The sequence below is a fragment of the Trachypithecus francoisi genome, unplaced genomic scaffold (assembly GCF_009764315.1).
Source record: "Trachypithecus francoisi isolate TF-2019V2 unplaced genomic scaffold, Tfra_2.0 Lachesis_group13, whole genome shotgun sequence".
In the NCBI taxonomy this organism is placed as follows: Eukaryota; Metazoa; Chordata; class Mammalia; order Primates; family Cercopithecidae; genus Trachypithecus; species Trachypithecus francoisi.
In genome coordinates, this window is record NW_022681458.1 from 67,796,254 (window position 1) to 67,820,462 (window position 24,209).

The window sequence follows — 24,209 nt, forward strand, 5'->3', positions numbered from 1 at the left end:
AATACTAAAAAAAATCTTTCTAATCTGGTAATATTTCATAATGTGCCCTTGAGGAGGAAAAAAACCTTTATGTCCAAAGTACACTTATTCTTTCATAATTTGTATATGTATCTTTAGTCCTTCTTACTAAATATTTAATGCATTTGTAAATAAAAAACATAATATTCACTGTCAATGAACAGTAAAAAGTTTAAAAACTGAATTAACATGCTTATTAATTTTAATTTTGTATTTTATCCTGCAATGGTCTGAATTTTTATCTTGTGAAAGAAGAAAAAAAGTCAAACCAATGAATTCTTATAAGTGACAATTAAATAACATGATATAGTGAATACAGTAGATTTTTATATTGATGTTTTTAACTTGTCTTACCTTTTTTCTTCCATATTTTTGATATGCAATCAAGAAAACAAAGAGGTAAAGGACTATTTTCTGTGTCTGAATTTACTTGCAATTGATTGTGTTATATGGAAAAATTAAAAGAATTTTCAATGAATGTTTTTAGAAAGAAGAAACAGAAGGAGAGACCGAATACAAATTTGAATGGCAGAAAGGAGCCCCACGAGAAAAGTAAGGACTGGTTTACTTTTAAGACAAGATGTGTATCATTAAGTTTACATTTACTGATATCCCATTTTATGTTGCTTTTTCAGTCATTAGAGGAGGCAACTGATGTGAAAAGTTATTTTTAATGATTTTAATTAGCTGTCTTATTCAACTAATCTGCTTGATCATAGTCTTTTGTTTCATATACTTTTTCATTTTTTTAAAATCACAGATGATCAGACTAGACACATAATAACTAAATGGTGTTTGGAAATACTAGTTAGATTTTACAGTTCTGTATTCTTACTGAAGTAATATATTTCATAATGTTCTTAGAACTGTAAAACTATTTTTCTGATTAACTGCTGTTTAATTTTTAAATTATTCTTAATATTGTGTTTGTACATTTCCTCTATTTAATAGATATGCGAAAGATGACATGAACATCAGAGATCAGCCCTTTGGTATTCAGGCAAGTAACACATATTTTGCTCTGTAAGAATAATTTTTATTTAATAAATATATCTTTATTTAATAAATATATCTTGTTGTCTGAAAGGTGTTTAAGCTGAAAAGGGGCACTATGGTTTTGATTTGTATGAGATAATATAAGGAATAGAGGAGAAAACATAAAATGTAATGGGCTGATAAAAGACAGGAATCAGGCTGGGTGTGGTGGTTCATGCCTGTAATTTCAGCGCTTTGGGAGGCCGAGGTGGACGGATCACGAGGTCAGGAGTTCGAGACCAGCCAGGCTGACATAGTGAAACCCTGTCTCTACTAAAAATACAAAAAATTAGCCTGCATGGTGGCAGGTGCCTGTAATCCCAGCTACTCGGGAGTCTGAGGCAGGAGAATCACTGGAACCCAGGAGGTGGAGGTTGCAGTGAGCCTTAACTGCGCCACTGCACTCCAGCCTGGGCAATAGAGTGAGACTCTATCTCAAAAAACAAAAAAAAAGACAGGAATCAAACTTTTATAGTGAGAGCTACAATGATATTGGTCTCTGTAGTTTTTAAAAAATTTGGAGAATCAGCTCAATGTCAAGAAAAGATTTAAATCTATTATTGGTTTAGGATCAGGGCAGACTATCAGCAGAGGGCAAATCCTTGTTGTAAAGAAAGTTTTGTTGGAACACTGCTTTGCCTATTCATTTCCTTATTGGCTATGGCTGCTTTCCCACTACAGAAGCAGAGTTGCGTAGTTAGAATAGACAACATCCGTCCCAAAAAGCCTATAATAATATTTACTACATTTGGACCTTTACAGAAAATGTTTACCAGCTCTGGGTTTCAAAATTTGAAACTTTAAAGGTTAACTTATTAAAATGAGAGAATTTAAGTTTAATTTCTTCACATAATGACATAATTCTTTTTGGTATTTTACCATTTCTTTTTGGATGACGTTATATTGCCACCAAGTGACAGGTAAAAAGAAATGGGATTCAGCTTAGTTTCTAGGCAAAATTTATAGTGAAATATTTTAGTCTTTGTATTCAATTACCAAATATAGTTTGGAGTCTTTTTCCCTGGAGATCTTTTAAAAATGTAATTTAACTTAAATTCTATCAAGGAATAGGAATTTGAACATTGGTTAGATTCTTACATTTTCAGTAACCAAAATCACATTCATTATTTCTCAGGTTCGAAATGTGAGGTGCATTAAATGTCACAAATGGGGTCATGTCAACACAGATCGAGAATGTCCTTTGTTTGGTCTTTCTGGAATCAATGCAAGTTCGGTTCCTACTGATGGCTCAGGTAGGCACTAGACATGATGTGTTTCGGGAGAGGACAAACAAGGAAAGATAAAACAACATTTTTCTTTGCTCTTTCTGGGTATTGTTTTATTTGGGTTTGTGTGTGTGGTTTTTATTTTTGTTTGTTTGTTTATTTGTTTTTGACTAAGACCATTCCCAAAATATGATTAATGGGAAAATCTGATCATATATGTTGAATTGCAATACTGTGTAATAGGATTAAGTTAAATTTTTCCAGCCAAAGGCCCTATGAACTAAATCTTAAAGTAAAATACATTAAACATAGTTTATCAGGCTAGTAGCCTAAAAATGGAAGGAAAAAATAGTTATTTCTCGTATTCATATCCTCCTGAATTATAAAAATAGACTGTACTGAAAGCCTCAGAAGCCATCTCTTTTTAGTACAGAGGTAAAAACAAAACTGAGTATGTTAAAATTGTTTTTTACTTAAAGTTCACTTACTGTCCTGCATATTACCGTCTATTTCAAAAAAATTGGTCTAATTTGGTTTAGATCATTTTGGTTCTTTTTCTAAAGAGATACTAAACTGAGAAGTTTTAACTTAAATTTATCAGTGCTTTGTTAGTATATTATTGAAACAGGCACAATAATCCAACTCTAGCTTGTAATAGATCATAATAGAAATAATCTGTTTAATCCTATAACCTTAAGCAAGTCCTTTCACTTTTATGAATTTCAGCTTGTTATTTTAAAATAAGGATAATAGTATAACTCGGAGATTTTCTGCATTTTTAAAGCAGCTAGAGAACCATTTTTTTCTCTTTTAAGAAATCTTACATGAAACCTCAGTATACAGAACATATAAAAGCGGGGCTGCTCTATTGAAGCAGATGCTCTGGGCATGAAGCCCTGTCCTCTCAGGCCACCAAGGCCTGTGATGCACCTCCTTAGACTCCCTTTGGCTTTCACTGCTGCCTCAGTCTGACCCCAGGGTTTACCCTCAATCAACACAGAATCTTTAGCCTCTATTCGATAGCTAGAGATTCTTCAGCAAGCTGATTCAGGCTATAGGATTCAAAGTGCCAGTTTTCCTATTAGGAGTTTAGGAATTTGATGGATGATAAGCTTGGTTTTTTTGTTTGTTTGTTTTTTGAGACCAAGTCTGGCTCTGTTGCCCAGACTGGAGTGCAGTGGCGCAATCTTGTCTCACTGCAACCTTCAGCTCCCGGGCTCAAGCTCTCTTCCCACCTCAGCCCCCCGAGTAGCTAGCTGAGACTGCCAACACACACCACCATGCCTGGCTAGTTTTTGTATTTTTTAATAGAGATAGGGTTTTGCCATGTTGCCTAGGCTGGTCTCCAACTCCTGGGCTCAAAGTGATCCACCTGCCTCAGCCTCCCAAAGTACTGGGATTACAGACATGAGCCACCATGCCTGGCCAGTAACCACCTTTTAAGTAGAAGGAAACTGCACAATTTAAGGAGAAGAAAATTATTCGCTCAGTATTAATTAGGTGAGACAATACTGATAGGGACTTAGGTCTGGCAGTCTCTGACAAAAGAACATCCCACTGATACCACAGTACAGGTACCCTTAAAAACTTATATACCTAATGCCTCCTCCTCCCTTGCCCCCAGCTAACTAGTAGAAGAAGGGAGAAAGGCCTCAAAGGAAATAAAGCCCCAAAGGAAATGAAGTGGTGTATGTTATATACCTGTTGGCTCAAATATTTCTGACCACTTCTTTTTTAGTCACAGGGATTTTTTGTTACATCGAAGTACAACCTGTTTTCTGGAAGGGGTTGCATCTTATCTTTTCTTTCACTCGAACCTTATAGTGCCCCTACAACTGCATGACTCATGGTTGACTTGGAACAGGCAGAAGTAGTAGTTGTCTTTATGCCTCAGCCTTGTCTAACTCTGATGCTGAGTAGCATAGACTCCAGACTTAGTGCTTTCTTTTAATAATCAATAGACTTGATTTCTCAAGTCTATATTAGAAAGTCTGCTAACAATCAAAAGAACTTGTGCTAACTGAATAGTTAACCTGTTTTTAAGAGTGTTGAAAACACGAAAACCTCAAAAAAACATGCCCACAATTATGTGAATTCAGATATAACAAAGCTGGTTATTGGCTCTTCTCCAGCCCTCCGTTTCTTTCTTTTTTTTTTTTCTGAGACAGAGTCTCGCTTTGCCGCCCAGGCTGGAGTGCAGTGGTGCGATCTTGGCTCACTGCAAGCTCCTGCTCCTGGATTCATGCCATTCTCCTGCCTCAGCCTCCCAAGTAGCTGGGACTACAGGTGTCCGCCACCATGCCCGGCTAATTTTTTGTATTTTTAGTGGAGACAGGGTTTCACTGTGTTAGCCAGGATGGTCTCGATCTCCTGACCTCATGATCTGCCTGCTTCGGCCTCTCAAACTGCTGGGATTACAGGCACGAGTCACCGTGCCCGGCCCTCCAGCCCTCCATTTCTATTCATTAACCTTATAATAACTCAGTCACCCAATCTATACAATTAACATTTTTGGAACCCTCTTATGGTGGAGTTTTACTGTGGTACTATTCCTTAGTAAAATGAACTTTTTCAGGATCAAATTAATGAAGTAGAAAAAATGCTCAAGTATTTGATTCCTATCAAGTTTTTAACATTTATGTAACCAGGCTTAAGAAGTCTTTCTCTATCTAAATGAATTGAGCACCTGGGTGGGAGAAGATGAGAAGCATAATACCTTTGTGGAAACAGTATGGTTTCTCTGCATGAGGCTGATACCCCAATATATAAAATGTTCTTTCAGGGCTGGGCATGGTGGCTCATGCCTGTAATCCCAGCATGTTGAAAGGCCAAGGCAGGAGGATCACTTGAGTTCAGGAGTTTGAGACCAGCCTGGGCAACATGATGAAACCCCATCTCTACAAAAAATACAAAAAAATTTAGCTGGGCTTGGTGGTCTGCGCCTGTAGTCCCAGCTACTCGAGAGGCCAAGGCAGGAGGATCATTTGAGCCCAGAAGGTTGAGGCTGCAGTGAGCCAGGTTTGTACCATTGTGCTCCAGCCCAGGTGACAAAGCGAGACTCTGTCTCAAAAACAAAAGTGTTATTTCAAGTCAATATGAAAAAGATGAACACACAAACATGAAGGAGCAAAGGACCTAAAGAGAGTTTACAAAAGGAGCAATTCAGATGACCATTAAACGTGAGAATATTTTCAACAACATTAATAACCAAAGAAATGAAAACTAAAACAATATGTTACCTTTTTGCCTGTTGGTAAAGATTTTAAAAGGTATGCATCCAGTATTTTCACAAGTGTGGTAAAATGAACATTTTATTTTGTGTTTTGTTTTTCTTTGGGACAGGGTATCATCCTGTTGCCCAGACTGGAGGGCAGTGATGCGGGTCTCAGCTCACTGCAACCTCTGCTTCCCAGGCTCAAGCAATCCCCTCACCTCAGCCTCCTGAGTAGCTGGGACTATAGACGTAAGCCACCATGCCCAGCTAATTTTTGTTTTTTTTGTAGAGATGGGGTTTCATCATGTTGCCCAGGCTGGTCTTGAACTCCTGAGCTCAAATGATCATCCCACCTCAGTCTCCCAAAGTGCTGGGATTACAGGTGTGAGACACTGCACCCAAACAAAATGAACATTTTAACCCTCTCTTGATAAATTAGAGGAACCTTTCTGGAAAGGTTGTATATTTGCTGATGTATATCAAAAGCCTGAAAAACATGCACACCTTTTTACCTAGAAATTTGCCTTCCAGTAATTTATAATAAAAATGTGATAAGGCAGATTTTCAAAGATTTATAGTAGTGAAAGATTGGCAGCAACCCTAAATGTTCATCAGTGGTTGGTAAAATAAACATGTTTATTCAGTCATCATTTATGGAGCACTTTTTCTGTGCCAGACCTTGTTCTAGGCTCTAGGAACACAATACCAAAACCTTTCATTATATTGGGAATGACACACAGTAAACTAATAAATAAGAAAATATCAGGTATTTATAAGTTCTGTGATGAATGTTTAATTGGATACTGTGATAAGAACTAAACGGGGCATTACTTTAGAAAAGTGGTCAGGAAGGGCTCCTCTAAGGAAGCAACGTTAAGGTGAGACCTAAATGACAGGAAAGATGCTGGCATGGCATGCAAGACATGGGAAAAGAGCATTGAGTATCTTAGGCAAAAGGAATAACCTTTCATATAGAGAAAACCATCAGTTCTGAGAAGCCATGTACTTAGTGGTTAAGCACACAGACTGAGGAGCTGTGGAGCTACACAGATGCCTCATTTACAGCCAGGTTTACAGCCAGGCATCTATGTAGCTCCATACATAGCTAAGTGTTTGCTACTTAGTATCTGTGTAACTTTAGGCAAGCTGCTTAACATCTCTCTGCCTGCATTTGCCTAATTCTTAGAACTGAAGTTTTTTGCTTACTTTGTGAAATAATTGTATTTGCCAACTCTGTATTTGACATCTTGCACATCAGCCAGTAAGTTTTGTTTTTTGAACCCAAGCTCTCATAGAAGATACAGGCTCAACGCCTGATTTACAGTCTAATCAGACACATCAAATTAACATAGAGTAATCCCAGTTTACAACCTAGTCAGGAAAACAAAGTATGGTATTATGTAAGGCTCTATTTAATAGAGAGTAACTGAATGTTAAATTATGTAGCTAATAGAGGAGGTGGGACTAAAATGAGCTTTGAAGAATTAAAACTTAGGTAGAAAGAAAGGTTGACCAAAGAAGAAAGATTAGAAGAAAAACATAAGCACAGAAGATTTTAACTTGGATGACTTTAAATGATAGCAACAGACTTAAATGGCTCTCAAAAAGCTGGCCGAAAGGATTTGGCCACTAATGCTGTAGCCAGTGTTTACTCAAATTTACCTAAGGGAAAGGTTCACTTAAGTATTTTGTGTAAATGTTGGTTCCCAAGCCCCTGTTGCAGAGGGGCTGTTGAAGAAGAGTCCTGAGAGGAGGGAGAAGTCTGAGCATCTTACTCTCCAAGATGACGTTCATGATCTGAAAGTTTGGTGAAACTACTGTAAGCAAAATTAATGCCATGGAAGGCTGTGTGGGTGTGTGTTTTGCATGTAAGAAGAAGAAACATACACACACACACACAGGGGATAGTATTAAGGAAAAGGAAAGATGAAAATGCGTTGAAAGAGCTTTTTTTTTTTTTAAGGTGAGTGAAGACATTTTCAACATCATTTCTAATTTTTCACCATTGTAAACAGTCTAAATATCCAGCACTAGGGGAATGGCAAAGTAAACTGTTGATATCTTAAGTAAACTAAGTAATACAATTGAATCTATGCTATGATTCTAATATAAATCTGTGGGCATGTAAATTAGGACTGGAAGGAAACAAACATGAAAATAGTATGTTAATTAGGTGAAATTACAGATAATTTTATTTTTATATTAAAATGTATGATTAAAAAGAAACTTAAAATTTAGGCTTTTCAAACATTGAATGTCACATGATTTTCTTCTGAAGGCTAATGTTTTCCTTTGTACTCCCATATTAAACTTATTTTCAGAATAATTGGAACAGCTAAAAAAAGCAGAGTTACTGGTGTGTTGTAAAGGCTATGTTCATGATGAGAAATAACTAGCAGACTGAATTAATTCTTTGCCTCAGTCTTTATAAAATAAGATGTTAGGGAAATTTCCATTTCCAGTTTTTCCATTCAAACTGACATGGTATGAGAACAAATACTTGTAAATACATTGGGTATTTTAATTTCTTAAATCTTGTATCTTAGAATATCTGAACTCTATGATAAAATTATGATTTAAAAAATCAGTAACTTTCACCATCTGTGATGCCACATAAAATGATGAAAGTTACTGATCTATTTCTTAGGCATCATCAAGGTTGAGAACCATCAGCTTAAACTATATGTAAGAACAATTGACGATTTGGGAGCAAAGTACCTTTTTCTGTTTCTTTGTTTTACTTATTACAAAGTCATGAATCTACCCTAAGGAAATAATCATGGATATGTTCAAACATTTAGTCACAAAGGATTATGTATACAGTAAAAGAGAGGCTGGGCTCGGTGGCTCACACCTGTAATCCCAACAGGTGAGGAAGGCCGAGGCAGGCAAATCACCTGAGGTCAGGAGTTTGAGACCAGCCTGGACAACATTGAGAAACCCCATCTCTACTAAAAAAATAAAAAATAGCTGGGCGTGCTGGTGTGCACCTGTAATCCCAGCTACTCAGGAGGCTGAGGCACGAGAATCACTCAAACCTGGGAGGCAGAGGTTGCCGTGAGCTGAAGTTGTGCCACTGCACTCCATCCTGGACTACAGAGAAAAAAAATAAAGAACACCTAAATGTCTAATAAAATGATATTAAGTGAGTAATTATAGAATATTGTTACAATGGAATACTATCCCTTGTAGCTATTTTAAGTGATATGAAGGTTTCTTAATGATATGGACGTTGTTTACAATCTCTGGTCAAATAAGAAAAGCAGGTTGTAAAACAGAGTAGTTAACGTTTGTGTTTCTCTTTGTATCTTTAGGTAGACATGTAGACAGAGAGACAGATACTTTTAGAAAAAGGATTGGAAGGAGATAGACAATTATTAACAGTGGTTGTGTCTGGGTGGTAGGATTACTTGAGATTTTTGGTTTCATCTTTTTGGCTTACCTGTAATTCCATTAGTGAAGGTACATTGCATTTATAAGTTTTTTAAATGAACATTGTTTTAGAAGAATTAAAAACAGTACATAGAAGTAAGTTATTTAAAATTGAATTGCTCAATTAATGCCTTTAAAGTTTGACATAAATTTAGCAGTAGTGGTTAACTAAAGCAAATAGAAACTCTGAAAGATTTCTCAAAAACAAAATCAAAATTCTACTGTGTCAAATAGGAAAGCAAATAATAATGATGTTGTGTTCTGAATTTGAATGCAATGAAAAATAAACTGACCAATTTTCTAATCCACTTGCTGATTCAAGCTAAAAAAAAAAAGCCTTTTCATTAAAAAAAAAAAAAAAATCACCTATTGAATAATGTCTCACCAGTGAATAGAGATTATTTTTGCAATAAGGCAATTTCAGTGGATGTGGTTATCATGGGATAATCACACCCCTGGGGTACAGCCTTGTGCCTGTAATCTCTCAGGAGTGTAATTATTTCGTGATAACCGCACCCCCTGGTGTTGCATTATTTCTATTATGAAATTCTTAGTTTAGTATATAAAGTAACTTACTTTGATCACTGGAAACTGCAAGGTGCTGTTAGAATGTTCCAGCTGTGAGGTTTACAGAGACCAGCTATAAGATTTACTTCTCCTTTACAAAGATAAATTAGGCAATCAAAATGCTTCTTTGGGCTAAAATTGTTTAGAATATCTTTTCTACTGATAAGATCATCTTAACTTTATAAGTTTTCATCCACTTCAGATACTCAAAATTATATATAAAACTTGTAAGCTTCAGTGCTGACTGAATTTTTGAAAAATATTTTTATACTAGAATACAATTAAATGGCCAGCCCACCTGGATTTTATCTATATTCTATAGCCCTTATTCTTATCATTGACTCTTAACATCTGTCAGCTACTTGTGTTTTTAATGTATATTGAAATTAAACATTTTTAAATCCACAGTGGGCTATACCAACAGCAAGTTTAACAACTTTTTTGAGCTGTAATTTGCATACCATACAATTTACCTATTTGACGCATACAATTCAGTGGCCTTTAGTATATTCACAGAGTTATACATCCATCACCACAGTCAATTTTAGAATATTTTTGTTACCCAAGAAAGATATCCCTTAGCCCTCACCCTCTAGGCCCCAGCATCAGGCAACCACCTAATTTTTTTTTTTTTTTTTTTTTTTTTTTTTTTTGAAGCGGAGTCTCGCTCTGTCGCCCGGACTGGAGTGCAGTGGCCGGATCTCAGCTCACTGCAAGCTCCGCCTCCCGGGTTTACGCCATTCTCCTGCCTCAGCCTCCCGAGTAGCTGGGACTACAGGCGCCTGCCACCTCGCCCGGCTAGTTTTTGTATTTTTAGTAGAGACGGGGTTTCACTGTGTTAGCCAGGATGGTCTCGATCTCCTGACCTCGTGATCCGCCCGTCTCGGCCTCCCAAAGTGCTGGGATTACAGGCTTGAACCACCTAATTTTTTTCTGTCTCTATAGATTTGCCTACTCTGGACATTTTATACAAATAGAATCATATAATATGGGGTAAAGAATGTGGTTTTAATACCATTTTCTTTGCCTTTGAATTTCACAATGTAATACAACTGAAACCACCGATACTTGCCCCACGTTTGTCCATGGAATGTGTTTTTCTTTTTTCTTCTTTTTTTTGAGACAGAGTCTCGCTCTGTCGCCCAGGCTGGAGTGCAGTGGCGGGATCTCGGCTCACTGCAAGCTCCACCTCCTGGGTTCACGCCATTCTTCCGCCTCAGCCTCCTGAGTAACTGGGACTACAGGCACCCGCCACCACATCTGGCTAATATTTTTTTTTTAGTAGAGACTGGGTTTCACCGTGTTAGCCAGGATGGTCTCCATCTCCTGACCTCATGATTCGCCCATCTCAGCCTCCTAAAGTGCTGGGATTACAGGCGTGAGCACTGCACCCAGCCCGTGGAATGTATTTTTCTATGATGCTTAAACATACACACAAAAGAATGCATAGTCTTATAATAATTAAAACTTCTAACCCCCAAGGAGATAAGAATTTGTGTAGAGGTACCTATAAAGCAAATGAATGTAAGATTGTCACAATAAGTATAAAGCAAAATTCTATCAATTAAATAATTCTTTTCCCCAAGCAAACAAAGATTTTGCACATCTTTCCATGTTTGAATTGCAGATTTATTTCTTCAGGAAGCAAACAGGTAACACTAAACAGTCACTCTGGGCCAGGTGTGATGGCCCACGCCCATAGTCTCCTCACTTTGGGAGGCTGAGAGGGGAGGATACTTCAAGACCAGCATTTGAGACCAACCTTGGCAACACAGCAAGACCCTATTGCTACAGAAACTTTTTATAAATAAATCAACAGTTACTGTATAGGAAAACTAGACCTGGGGTTGCTGGGAGTGCTAGCTCTCCTTTAACCTGCTTCTCAACCACCCATTATGCCCACCATTGAACTCAGCTCTACACCAGCAGTGATAGTGGATGAACCAGCCCAGAAACTCTAATGCAGGCTTGCTTTGTTTGATCATGCTTCACTTTCTTGCCCTTTGCAGATGCTGTGTTACAAATTGAAGGTTTGTGGTAAGCCTGTGCTGAGCAAATCTATCAGCACCAGTTTTCCAACTGTATGTGCTTACTTTGTCTCTGGGTCACACTTTTGGTAATTATTGCAGTATTTCAAACTTTCATTATTATATCATTATGGTGGTCTGTGCTCAGTGATCTTTGACATTACTATTGTAATTGTTTTGAGACGCTGCAAACTGCACCTATAGAAGACGGCAAACTTAATGGATAAACGTTTTGTGTGTTCTGAATGCTCCACCCACTGCCTCTTCCCTCATCTCTCTCCCTTTCTTCAGGCCTCCCTGTTCTCTGAGACACAATGATACTGAATTTAGGCAATTAACCCTACAATGGCCTCTAAGTGTTCAAATGAAAGGAAGAATCACACATCTCTCACTTTAATCAAAAGCTAAATATGATTAAGCTTAATAAGGAAAGCATATTGAAAGCTGAGATAGGTAGAAAGGTAAGCCTCCTACACCAGTTAGCTAACTTGTGAATGCAAAGGAAAAGTTCTTGAAGGAAGTCAAAAGTGCTACTCCAATGAACACACAAATGAGAAAAAAGTGAAACAGCCTTACTGCTGATACGGAGAAAAATTTAGTAATCTGGATAGAAGATCGAACCATCCACAACATTCCCTTAAGCCAAAGCAAGGCCCCAAACTCTCTTCAACTCTGTGAAGGCTAATAGAGGTGAGGAAGCTGCAGAAGAAAAGTTGGAAGCTAGCAGAGATTGGTTCATAAGGTTTAAGGGAAGAAGCCACAACCCTAACAAAACTGCAAGGTGAAGCAGCAAATGCTGATGTAGAAGCTGCAGCAGGTTCTCCAGAAAATATAGCTAAGATAATTGATGACGGTAGTTACACTAAACAACAGATTTTCAATGTAGATAAAACAGCCTTCTGTTGGAAAAAGATGCCATCTACGACTTTCATAGCTAGCAAAGAGAGGTCAGTACCTGGCTTCAAAGCTTGAAAGGACAAGCTGACTCTCTTGTTAGAGGCTAATGTAGCTGGTAATTTATGAAGCCAATGTTCATTTATCATTCTGAAAATTCTAGGGCCCTTAAAATTATGCTAAATCTACTTTGCATGTGCTCTGTAAATGGAAGAACAAAGCCTAGATGACAGCACATCTGTTTACAGCATGATTTACTGAAGATTTAAAGCCCATTGTTGAGAATTGCTGCTCAGGAAAAAAGATGCCTTTTAAAATCTTACTGCTTATTTACTATGCACCTGGTGACCCAAGACTCTAGGGACAAAGGCCAGCCAAATTCCTTATTACACAGCAATTGTATTTTCATTTTCTTTTTTAGAGTCAGGGTCTCTGTTACCCGAGCTGAAATGCTATGGCACAGTCATAGCTCACTGCAGCTTCAAACTCCTGGGCTCAAGCAGTCCTCCTGCCTTGGCCTCCCAAAGTGCTGGGATTACTGGTATGAGCCACCGCGCCCAGCCATTTTCTTTAGTTCAAAAAAATTTTTTTAACTTTCTTTTTAACTACTTTTTTGACTCCTGTGTTTATTTATAAGTGTGTTTTTAGATCTCTGAGTATTTGGGGATTTTCCAGCCGTCTTTCTGTTACTGATTTCTGGTTGAATTCCATTATGGTCTGAGAGCATACTTTGTATGATTTCTATTCTTTTACCTTTGTTAAAGTGTCTCATATGGCCCAGAATGTGGTCTATTTGGTGAATGTTCTATACAAATGGTAGAAGAATGTATATTCTGCTGTTGTTAGAGGAAGTATTCTGTTAATGTTAGTACATCCAGTTGATGGATGGTACTATTCAGTTGTATATCCTGCTGATTTTCTGCTTGCTGGATCTGTCAGTTACTGATAGAGGGGTGTTGACATCTCCAACTATTATAGCGGATTTGTCTGTTTCTAAAAACATTTATATCTGCTTTTGCCTCATATATTTTGATGCTCCATTGTTAGGCATGTACACATGGGATTGTTGTATCTTTCCTAGATAATTGACCCCTTTACAATTTATGTAATGTCTGTCTTTATCCTTGATGATTTTCCTTGCTCTGAAATCTACTTGTCTGACATTAATGTAGTTACTCCAGCCTTATCAATTAGTGTTAGCATGGTATATCTTTTTCTGTCCTTTTAATTTATCTGTATCTTTATTTCTAAAGTGGGTTTCTTGTGGACAACAATAACCTATAGTTGCGTCTTGTTTTTTTATCCTCTCAAATAGTCTTTCTTTTTTTTTTTTTTTTTAAAGAGACAGCATCTCTCTCACTTGCCCAGGCCAGAGTGTAGTGGCAAGGTCATAGCTCACTGTGATCTCAAACTCCTGGGCTTAAGCTATCCTCCCACCTTAGCCTCCCAAGTAACTAGGATGACAAGCATGCACAATCATGCCCACCAAATTTTTTGTTTTTGGGGAGTGAGGACAGAGTCTCGCTCTCTTGCCCAGCTGGAGTGCAGTGGCGTGATCTCGGCTTACTGCAACCTCCACCTCCAAGGTTCAAATGATTCTCCTGCCTCAGCATCCCAAGTAGCTGGGACTACAGGCGTCTAACACCATACCCAGCTAATTTTTGTATTTTTAGTAGCGACTGAGTTTCACCATGTTGGCCAAGATGGTCTCGGATCTCTTGACCTCATGATCCACCCGCCTTGGCCTCCCAAAGTGCTGGGAATACAGGCATGAGCCACCATGCCCAATGCCCAGGTAATTTTTAAAAATATTTTTTGTAGAGACAGACTCTCACTATGTTGCGCAGGCTGGTCTTCAACTCCTGGCCTCCTGTCTTGGCCTCCCAAAGTACTGGGATTCCAGGTGTGAGCCACCACACCCAGCCTCTGTCTTTTAATTGGTATGTTAAGCCATTCTTACCAAAAGCAGTGATTGAAATAGTTGGATTAATATCTACTATATTTGTAATTGTTTTCTATTCATTGCTGTAATTTTTTGTTTCATTTTTTGTCTCTTAGTTTCTGTTTTCTCTGGTTTTAATAGAGCATTTTATAGGAATCCATTTTATCTCTTTTAGCGTATTAATTATACTCTAAAAATTTTTCGAGTGATTGCCCTAGAACCACTTTTGTTACAACTAATGTAAATTCACTCTTGAATAATACTATACAACTTCAAGGTTAGTACAAGTAACTCATAACAGAGTAACCCAGTCCCTGTTCTACAACTGAATAGCTCCCTCGCATCCCTTATAACATTGCTGCCACACATTTCATTCATATCTAAGCTATAATACCCTGTATATTGTTGTTTTCATTATTTTGAACAAACTTGTCTTTTTAGGTCAGTTAAGAATATTAAAAATAAAAGATTGTATTTGACATACTTCATTTCTTTCTCAAACATTCTGCCTTTCTTTATGTAGATCTGAGTTTCTGGCCTATATGATTTTCTTTCTCACTAAGTGACTTCTTTCAATATTTCGTTAAAGACAAGTCTACTGGCAAAATTTCCTCCATTTTGTCTGAAAAGGTCTTTATTTCTTCTTCACTTTTGAAGGATACTTGCACTAGATACTAAATTTCTTCATCTTTGATTTTTTTACAGTATGAATGTGATATGCTTAGGTATGGATTTCTTGGTATTTATCTTGGTGTTTTCTGAGCTATGGATATGTGGTTTGGCATATATCATTAGTTTTGGGAAATCCTCAGCTGTTGTTATTTCAAATATTTCTTCTGTTCCTTTCTCTTTTCATTCTCCATTATTTCCATTATACACATGTAACACTTTTCATAATTGTCCCACAGTTCTTGAATATTCTTTTTCTTTTCTCTCTTTTCAGTTTGGGAAGTTTCCACTGACATATCTTAAAGCTCACTGGTTCTTTCCTCCTGATGAGCCCATCAAAGGCATTGTAAATATGAATTTACAACTAATCTAAGTCTGATAAGTGTTTTTGATTTCTGGCATTTCCTTTGATTCTAAGAGCTTCCATCTCTTTGCTTACATTATCCATCTGTTCTTGCATGTTGTCCAGTTTTTCCATTAGAGTCCTTAACATATTAATCTTAGTTATTTTAAATTCCCAATCTGATACTTCCAGAATCTCTGCCATATCTAAGTCTGGTTCTGATGCTTGCTTTTCTCTTTAGACTGTGGCTTTTGCCTTTTGGCCTATGATATGAGTTGGCTGTGTCCCCACCCAAATCTCATCTTAAATCCCCACGTGTTGTGGGAAGGACCCAGTGGAAGGTAATTGAATCATGGGGAAGTCTTTCGCATACTGTTCTCGTGACAGTGAATACATCTCATGAGATCTGATGGTTTTAAAAAGAGGAATTCCCCTTCACAAGCTTGCTTTCTTTGCCTGCTGCCATCCATGTAAGACGTGAGTTGCTCCTCCTTGCCTTCCACCATGACTGTGAGGCTTCCCCAGCGATATGGAACTGTAAGTCCAATTAAATCTCTCTCTTTTGTAAATTGTAATTTTGGGGTATATCTTTATCAGCACAGGAAAACAGACTAATACAGTAAATTGGTACCAATAGAGTGAGGCATTGCTGAAAAGATACCCGAAAATGTGGAAGCAGCTTTGGAACTGGGTAACAGCAGAGGTTGGAACAGTTTGGAGGGCTCAGAAGAAGACAGGAAGATGTGGGAAACTTTGGAACTTCCTAGAGACTTGTTGAATAGCTTTGACAGAAATACTGATAGTGATATGAACAGTAAGGTCCAGACTGAGGTGGTCTTAGATGGAGATGAGGAACTTGGGAACTGGAGCAAAGGTGACTCTTGTGTTTTAGCAAAGAGACTGGCAGCATTTTGCTCTGGCCCTAGAGATTTGTGGAAGTTTGAACTTGAGAGAGATGATTTAGAATATCTGGCAGAATAAATTTCTAAGCAGCAAAGCATTCAAGAGGTGACTTGGGTGCTATTAAAAGCATTCAGGTTTTTAAAGGAAGCAGAGCATAAAAGTTCAGAAAATTTGCAGCCTGACAATACAATAAAAAAGAAAATCCCATTTTCTGAGGAGAAATTCAAACCAGCTACAGAAATTTGCATGAATAACAAGGAACCGAATGTTAATCCCCAAGACAATGGGGAAAATTTCCACAGGGCATGTCAGAGGTCTTCATGGCAGCCCCTCCCATTACAGGCCCAGAGGCCTAGGAGGAAAAAGTGGTTTTGTGTGCCAGGCCCAGGGTTCCATGCTGTGTGCACCCTAGGGACTCAGTGCCCTGTGTCCCAGCCGCTCCAGCTGTGGCTGAAAAAGGCCAACGTAGAGCTCGGGCATGACTTCAGAGAGTGGAAGCCCCAAGCCTTGGCAGCTTCCATGTGGTGTTGAGTCTATAAGTGCACAGAAGTCAAGAATTGAGATTTTGGAACCTCCACCTAGATTTCAGATGTGTGGAAATGCCCAGATGTCCAGGCAGAAGTTTGCTGCAGGGGCAGGACCCTCATGGAGAACCTCTGCTAGGCCAGTGCAGAAGGGAAATGTGGGGTTGGAGCCCCCACACAGAGTCCCTACTGGGGCACTGCTTAGTAGAGCTGTGAGAAGAGGTCCACTGTCCTGCAGACAGTGGATCTACCATTCTGGGTAGATCCACTGACAGCTTGCACAGTGCGCCTGGAAAAGCTGCAGACGCTCAATGCCAGCCCATGAAAGCAGCCAGGAGGGAGGCTATACCCTGTCAAAGCCACAGGGGTGGAGCTGCCCAGGGCCATGGGAACCCACCTTTTGCATTGGCATGACCTGGATGTGAGACATGAAGTCAAAGGAGATCACTCTGGAACTTTAAGATTTGACTGTCCTGCTGGATTTCGGACTTTCATGGAGTCTGTAGCCCCTTTGGAAACAAAGGGGCCAACTTCTCTCATTTGGCATGGCTGAATTTACCCAATACCTGTACTCCCACTGAATCTAGGAAGTAACTATCTGCTTTTGATTTTAGAGGCTCATAGGCAGAAGAGACTGGCTTTGTCTTGGATGAAACTTTGGACTGTGGACTTTTGAGTTGATGCTGAAATGAGTTAGGACTTTGGGGGACTGTTGGGAAGGCATAATTGGTTTTGAAATGTGAGGATGTGAGATTGGGGAGGGGCCAGGGGTGTAATGATATGGTTTGTCTGTGTCGCCACCCACATCTCATCTTGAATTCCCATGTGTTGTGGGAGGGACCCAGTGGGAGGTAATTGAATCATGGGGGCAAGTCTTTCCCATGCTGTTCTTGTGATAGTGAGTAAGTCTCACGAGATCTGATGGTTTTAAAAAGAGGAATTCCCCTGCACAGGCTCTCTCTTTGCCTGCTGCCATCCAGGTAAGATGTGACGTGCTCCTCCTTGCCTTCTGCCATGATTGTGAGGCTTCCCCAACCACGTGGAACTATAAGTCCAATTAAACCTCTTTCTTTTGTAAATTTCCCAGTCTAGGGTATGTCTTTATCAGCAGCATGAAAACGGACTAATACAGCATACCTTGTAATTTTTTGTTGAAAGCTGGACATGGTGTATCAGGTAAAAGGAACTGAGGTAAACAGGCCTGTAAGGTGAGGTTTTATGTTTATCTGGCTAGGCCTTAGACTGTATCTACTGTTTGCTGTCACTGTAGATGTCAGAGACTAAAATTTCCTCTAGTGTCCTTGTTTTTGTCTGCCCTTATCTTTAGCTTTCCCAAAAGACTCCTCTTTGAGTATTAAAAGTCTGAGCTTTGCAGTTCTTTCCTTTTTAATCCCCTGATATCATACAGGAATGCTCCTCATGTGGTAGTAAGATGTGGGGGAGAAGGAAGCATTCTCTTATTCTATGATTAAGTCTTAGTCTTTTAGTGAGCCTGTGCCTGTGGTCTGTAACCTTCACGTGTGTTTCTCAGCTTTATCTTCCCATGTAGGCTCGGCTATGGTGACATAGTTTCCCTTGAGAGTAAGCATTTGTTAAGGAAAACAAAATGCTCTGGGGCATATTTGGAAATGGTTACTTTTCCCTTTGCACTGGGGAAAGGGAAGCACACGGAGATTGTGCTTTGCTGTTCACAATGAGAACCTGCTGGAGACTCTGGAAGTAAAACTCATGAAAGGGGGCTCTACTATGCTTGGGCCTCTAGGAGATATTATCTGTCAAGCTAGTCCAGCTCAGTCTCCAACAATTAGTCAAATTACTCTAAGTATTCCTACCAATGGCTGGCTCTAGCAGTAGTTTCTGATTCCAGCAAACTGTAATAGTCTGTATTACCTATCTCTCCAGTTTTCAGGGCAGCGGTTTGCTCTCAGACCTCAATTCTCTGATAAATTTAAGATTTTTAAATTTTCTGTTTTTCAGCTTTGTTCTTGTTATGAGAATAAGAGGACTTTCAAGCTCTCTGTATTGGACTGAACCTCAGAAATTATAAAAGCAACAAAAAGCGAATAAACATTGACTCCAAATTTGTTAATATTTATTTTGTATTTCACTAATTGAGTTTTGGATTTTTCAATTATTATCTATCTATACTTTGCCATAATTTTTTTTTTTTTTTTTTTTTTTTTTTTTGAGAAAAGGTCTCGCTTTGTCTCCCAGGCCAGAGTGCAGTGGCACAGTCGCAGTTCACTGCAGCCTTGACCTCTTGGGCTCAAGTAGTCCTCCCACCTCAGCCTTCAGAGTAGCTGGGACCACAGGCACATACCACAATGCCTGGATCATTTTCAAATTTTTTTGTAAAAAAATTTACAGGATCTCACTATGTTACCCAGGCTAGTCTCAAACTCCCAGGTTCAAGCGTTCCTCTAGCCTCGGCCTCCCAGAGTGCTGGGATTAGAGGCATAAGCCACAATGCCCAGCCCTGCCATAATTTTTTTAAATTTAGATAATTTTTTCAAATATTTGGGACTGAGTAGATAGGATAATATGGTGAATTTCATGATTTGAATAAAAGTAAATTCCAAATTCAAAATAATGTCACTGGATACACTATACATATACAAAATTGCTTTTTAAAAAAAAGTAAGAATTGCTTGAGTCTGAATTCCAGACACACCACAAATGGGTAAAATATGATAGGGACTCAATATCTCAAATGTTTCTATCCAATCTTGTTTACACTGTAGTTTTTATTGTGTTCTAACCATATGAAAATGAACAGTTTAAGGAAGTTTTATTTTACACTTGCTGCAAAGATTTGTTTGCGTATCAGTGTTCTTCTCCTTGCCTAATTTCTCCTAATTCTTGATTTAATTTTTCTTGAAGAATGCTGCACTAAGCCATGGTACTGATAGAAGTTTTCTGCAACAAGCGCTGCACATGCTCCTCCTCCATCTTTTCATAAGCCTTTTGTGTTGAAGACATTTTTGTTGCTTGGGAACACATTCGGGAAATTTACCAAAATAATTGTCTGATCATAATCTTTGCTAGGAAGACAGCTAGGAGCACACCAGAGGAACTTCCTGTAGAAAGAAAGATGATAAACTCAGTGGCCCTTCTGGCAACGCCACCTGCATCTGTTGTGGAGCAGTTCCCTTATGCAACTCCTTGGAGAGGTGAAGTCCTCCCAAGATAGCTACTCATGGCCCTGCATCTAATGGCAGACTTCTTTTTAATCCTCCAACATAATTCTACTGCAGTAAAACATTTGTGTTACCAGAATTTTATTAAAGCTAAACTCCTGAAACAGGCAAATATTGAAACTAGTAAGTGAAGAACTGACCTCAAAGTAAAGAAGTGAAGTTGGGCACCATTTCCCTCTTTTATAATACACAGTTGATCGTACTTGATTGTACTTGATTATAGTTGATTATAAGTCTCTCCTTTATAATATGTAGGTGATTTGATGTTTGAAATTTTTTTATGTGAGAGGAAACTGGTTAGTTGAAAAGAAATGCTGGCCTATTAACAAGGTATTTCAGTAAAACTTGTCCAGTCATAGTGCTTCAAAGGTCAAAATGATGCTCATTATTAGTACTTCACATTTTGGCTATTTTATTTTAGGTATTACCAATGATTAAGTCATTTCAAGTTATTTATACACATTATGATAATTTTGTAATTAAATTTGTTGTTAGAATGGCTGTTCCATGAAATTTCGTTGACTTGAACAAATTAATTACAATCTTGTTCTGTCCGTAAATGAACCTGCTTGGTGTTAAAGGCATGTACTAGTGGAGGCTACATCTCCCAAAATCTCAAAGGGGTATTATGATTCTCCAATCACAGTCATAACTCTCTTGTACATGACTCTTCCTATTACCATCATTTCATCTACTCAAGGTCTATCAGCTTCAAGTGAAGAAATTAGCTTGTGATTACCTGAGAAAAGGAGAATAAATGAAATTTAGTCCGCATAGTAAATATTAATTCTTCTACCCAAATCATTCTTAATGAATTTAACACAAACCTCCGTGTTCCACTAACTGGTTTAGTGAGTAAGTGAATGGAAAGGCTTTGCTAACTATTCTAAACATTACCATTTATAATCTCTTCTGAATGTATAATTAAAATTTGCAATTTAAATTCTTTCCTATGAAAAATTTTCCCCAAAATATTATAAACTTGAAGCAAAAAACAAGCTCTCTCAAGTACTAAGGAGATAAAATAAAATCTCAATATTACACACTAATTTTTTAAATTAATTTTATTTAAGTTCTAGGGTACGTGTGCACAACTTGCAGGTTTGTTACATATGTATACATGTGCCATGCTGATTTGCTGCACCCATCAACTCGTCATTTACATTAGGTATTTTTCCTAATGCTATCCCTCCCCTATTCTACCACCCCACGACAGGCCCCAGTGTGTGATGTTCCCCACCCTGTTTCCAAGCGTTCTCATTGTTCAATTTCCACCTATGACTGAGAACATGCGGTGTTTGGTTTTCTGTCCTTGCAATAGTTTCTCAGAATGATGGTTTCCAGCTTCATCCATGTCTCTACAAAGGACATGAACTCATCCTTTTTTATGACTCTATAGTATTCCATGGTGTAGATATGCCATGTTTTCTTAATCCATTCTATCATTGATGGACATTTGGGTTGGTTCCAAGTCTTTGCTATTGTGAACAGTGCTGCAATAAACGTATGTGTGCATGTGTCTTTATAGTAGCATGATTTATAATCCTTTGGGTATATACCCAGTAATGGAATTGCTGGGTCAAATGGTATTTCTAGTTCTGGATCCTTGAGGAATTGCCACACTGTCTTCCACAATGGTTGAATTAGCTTACATTCTGACCAACAGTGTAAAAGTGTTCCTGTTTCTCCACATCCTGTCCAGCACCTGTTGTTTCCTGACTTTGTAATCATCGCCATTCTGACTGGTATTACACACTAATTTTTTAAACGATTTTCTGTGTTATATACTTGGGATATATAAGTTTGAATTCCCTTTGCAGAGGTCTTCTCATAGAGAGATATATAATGTATAGATATAATGAGTGGATACAGTACCATAGTTACTCAGTAATCACTGTTTATGGATTTAAAATCTCATGTATTTTTTTTTTAAGTAAAATGCACTGGTCTTAAATGTAGAGTTGGAATTTGATAAATGTATACTCCCAGGTAACCAACATCCCTGACAAGATACAGAGCATTGCCACCACCCTAGAAAATGCCCTTCTATCCTTTTCCAGGCTGCCTTCTCCTCCCACAACCAATTTTTTTTTTTTTTTTTTTTTTTTTGAGGCGGAGTCTCACTCTGTCGCCCGGACTGGAGTGCAGTGGCCAGATCTCAGCTCACTGTAAGCTCCGCCTCCTGGGTTTATGCCATTCTCCTGCCTCAGCCTCCCGAGTAGCTGGGGGACTACAGGTGCCCGCCACCTCGCCCGGCTAGTTTTTGTATTTTTAGTAGAGACGGGGTTTCACCGTGTTAGCCAGGATGGTCTCGATCTCCTGACCTCGTGATCCGCCCGTCTCGGCCTCCCAAAGTGCTGGGATTACAGGCTTGAGCCACTGCGCCCGGCCCACAACCAATTTTTTAATTCCTAATCCAGTGTATTAATTTTATCTGTTCTTGAGCTTCATATAAGTGAAATCATACAGTAGGTACTCTTTTGTATCTCATTTATTTGATTCAACAAGTTTTTGAGGCTCATGGATGCGTAACTTTTCAAGAGCATTAATATTCCCATAACTCATTTAAAACATAATGCTAACTTCTGGGCTGGGCACGGTGGCCCACGCCTATAATCCCAGCACTTTGAGAGGCTGAGGTCAGGAGTTCGAGACCAACCTGGCCAATATGGTGAACCTTGTCTCTACTAAAAATACAAAAATTAGCCGGGCATGGTGGTGTGTGCCTGTTATCCCAGCTCCTTGGGAGACTGAGGCAAGAGGATCGCTTGAACCTGAGAGGCAGAGGTTGCAGTGAGCAGAGATTGTGCCACTGCACTCCAGCCAAGGCAACAGACTGAGACTGTCTCAAAAACTAATAGTAATAATAATGCTGACTTCTAATACTTCAGGTTCATCACAGCACAAATGATTTTTTGTAGTCTTCTAGGGTTGTGAATTAACTATTATTGCCAGATATATCATCATTAAAATATTTGCATATAAATTAAGTTGAAAATATAAGTAGGCCGGGCGCGGTGGCTCACGCCTGTAATCCCAGCACTTTGGGAGGCCAAGGCGGGCGGATCACGAGGTCAGGAGATTGAGACCATCCTGGCTAATACCGTGAAACCCTGTATCTACTAAAAATACAAAAAAGTTAGCCGGGCGAGGTGGCGGGTGCCTATAGTCCCAGCTACTCAGGAGGCTGAGGCAGGAGAATGGTGTGAACCCGGGAGGCAGAGCTTGCAGTGAGCCGAGATTGCGCCATTGCACTCCAGCCTGGGTGACAGAGCGAGACTCTGTCTCTGAAAAAAAAAAAAGAAAATATAAGTAATTACATATAAGTCATACATCTTTATATTCATTCTAGGCCAGGCACGGTGGCTTATGCTTGTAATCCCAGCACTTTGGGAGGCCAAGGCAGGTGGATCATTTGAGGTCAGGAGTTCGAGACCAGCCTGACCAACATGATGAAACCCCCATCTCTACTAAAATACAAAACTTAGCCGGGTTTGGTGGCTGGCACCTGTAATCATAGCTACTCGGGAGGCTGAGGCAGGAGAATTGCTTGAACCCAGGAGGTGGAAGTTGTAGTGAGCTGAGATGGTGTCATTGCACTCCAGCCTGGGCAACAGAGCAAGACTCCCTCTCAAAAATAATAAAAATAAAATCTATTCATTCTGTAAGGCAAAGTTTCTAATAAACAGTGATTTTTTTTTACTAGCATACAATAAAGACAGTTTCATATTTCTTTGCCTTTGTGTACTTTGCAGACACATAGACTAAAACGAAATGTTTAATTTTTCCTTTACATTGTGTGTTTCAATAGACATCAATTAGCTGTCTTCAGTATGAACTTGGGATAAGGGCAATAAGAAACCCTATTGTCTCCACCCTCCACTAAGATGAACTGGCAGTGTGTCAGGAAAATTCCCAGTATGAAGCAGTTTTATTACAATTCAGTACAATTGGTTCTTGCATAACCTTTAGAAAATCATACATAAAACATTCTCATCTATATAAATAAAAATCACCCACACACTTTATTAATAGCTTTGTTCACTTTTTTCCTGGGTGTTATGCTGCATGTTCCTACTGAGCCCCTTTTTTTAGTCTTTTTAAAAGATAACTTTCTCTAAGCTTTCTTAAAAGCAGAAAGGTTATGGTAATATTAGGAATCAAATGTAAGTGTAAGATAATTCTTGATAAGTCCTATTAGACACAGATCTCCCTCTT

The 24,209-nt window shown here is 38.7% G+C and overlaps 1 protein-coding gene and 1 long non-coding RNA gene across 3 annotated transcripts in view; one reads left to right on the forward strand and one right to left on the reverse strand.

Annotated features, from left to right (window-relative positions):
• Nucleotides 1–24,209, forward strand: part of CIR1 (corepressor interacting with RBPJ, CIR1) — a 48,981-nt gene that overhangs the window by 14,922 nt on the left and 9,850 nt on the right. Inside the window, exons 4-8 of one of the 2 annotated variants that reach the window (XM_033231086.1) lie at nt 407–417; nt 506–570; nt 970–1,018; nt 2,189–2,306; nt 11,502–11,522. In XM_033231086.1, coding sequence (XP_033086977.1) covers nt 407–417; nt 506–570; nt 970–1,018; nt 2,189–2,306; nt 11,502–11,522 — 264 coding nt within the window. The remainder of the gene's footprint in view (nt 1–406; nt 418–505; nt 571–969; nt 1,019–2,188; nt 2,307–11,501; nt 11,523–24,209) is intronic. The other variant, XM_033231087.1, reaches the window with a different exon arrangement.
• Nucleotides 9,923–10,483, reverse strand: LOC117094844. Its single transcript, XR_004441698.1, has 2 exons — nt 10,415–10,483; nt 9,923–10,109 (listed from the first exon to the last, which is right to left on the reverse strand). It is a non-coding gene; the product is annotated as an uncharacterized LOC117094844 (long non-coding RNA).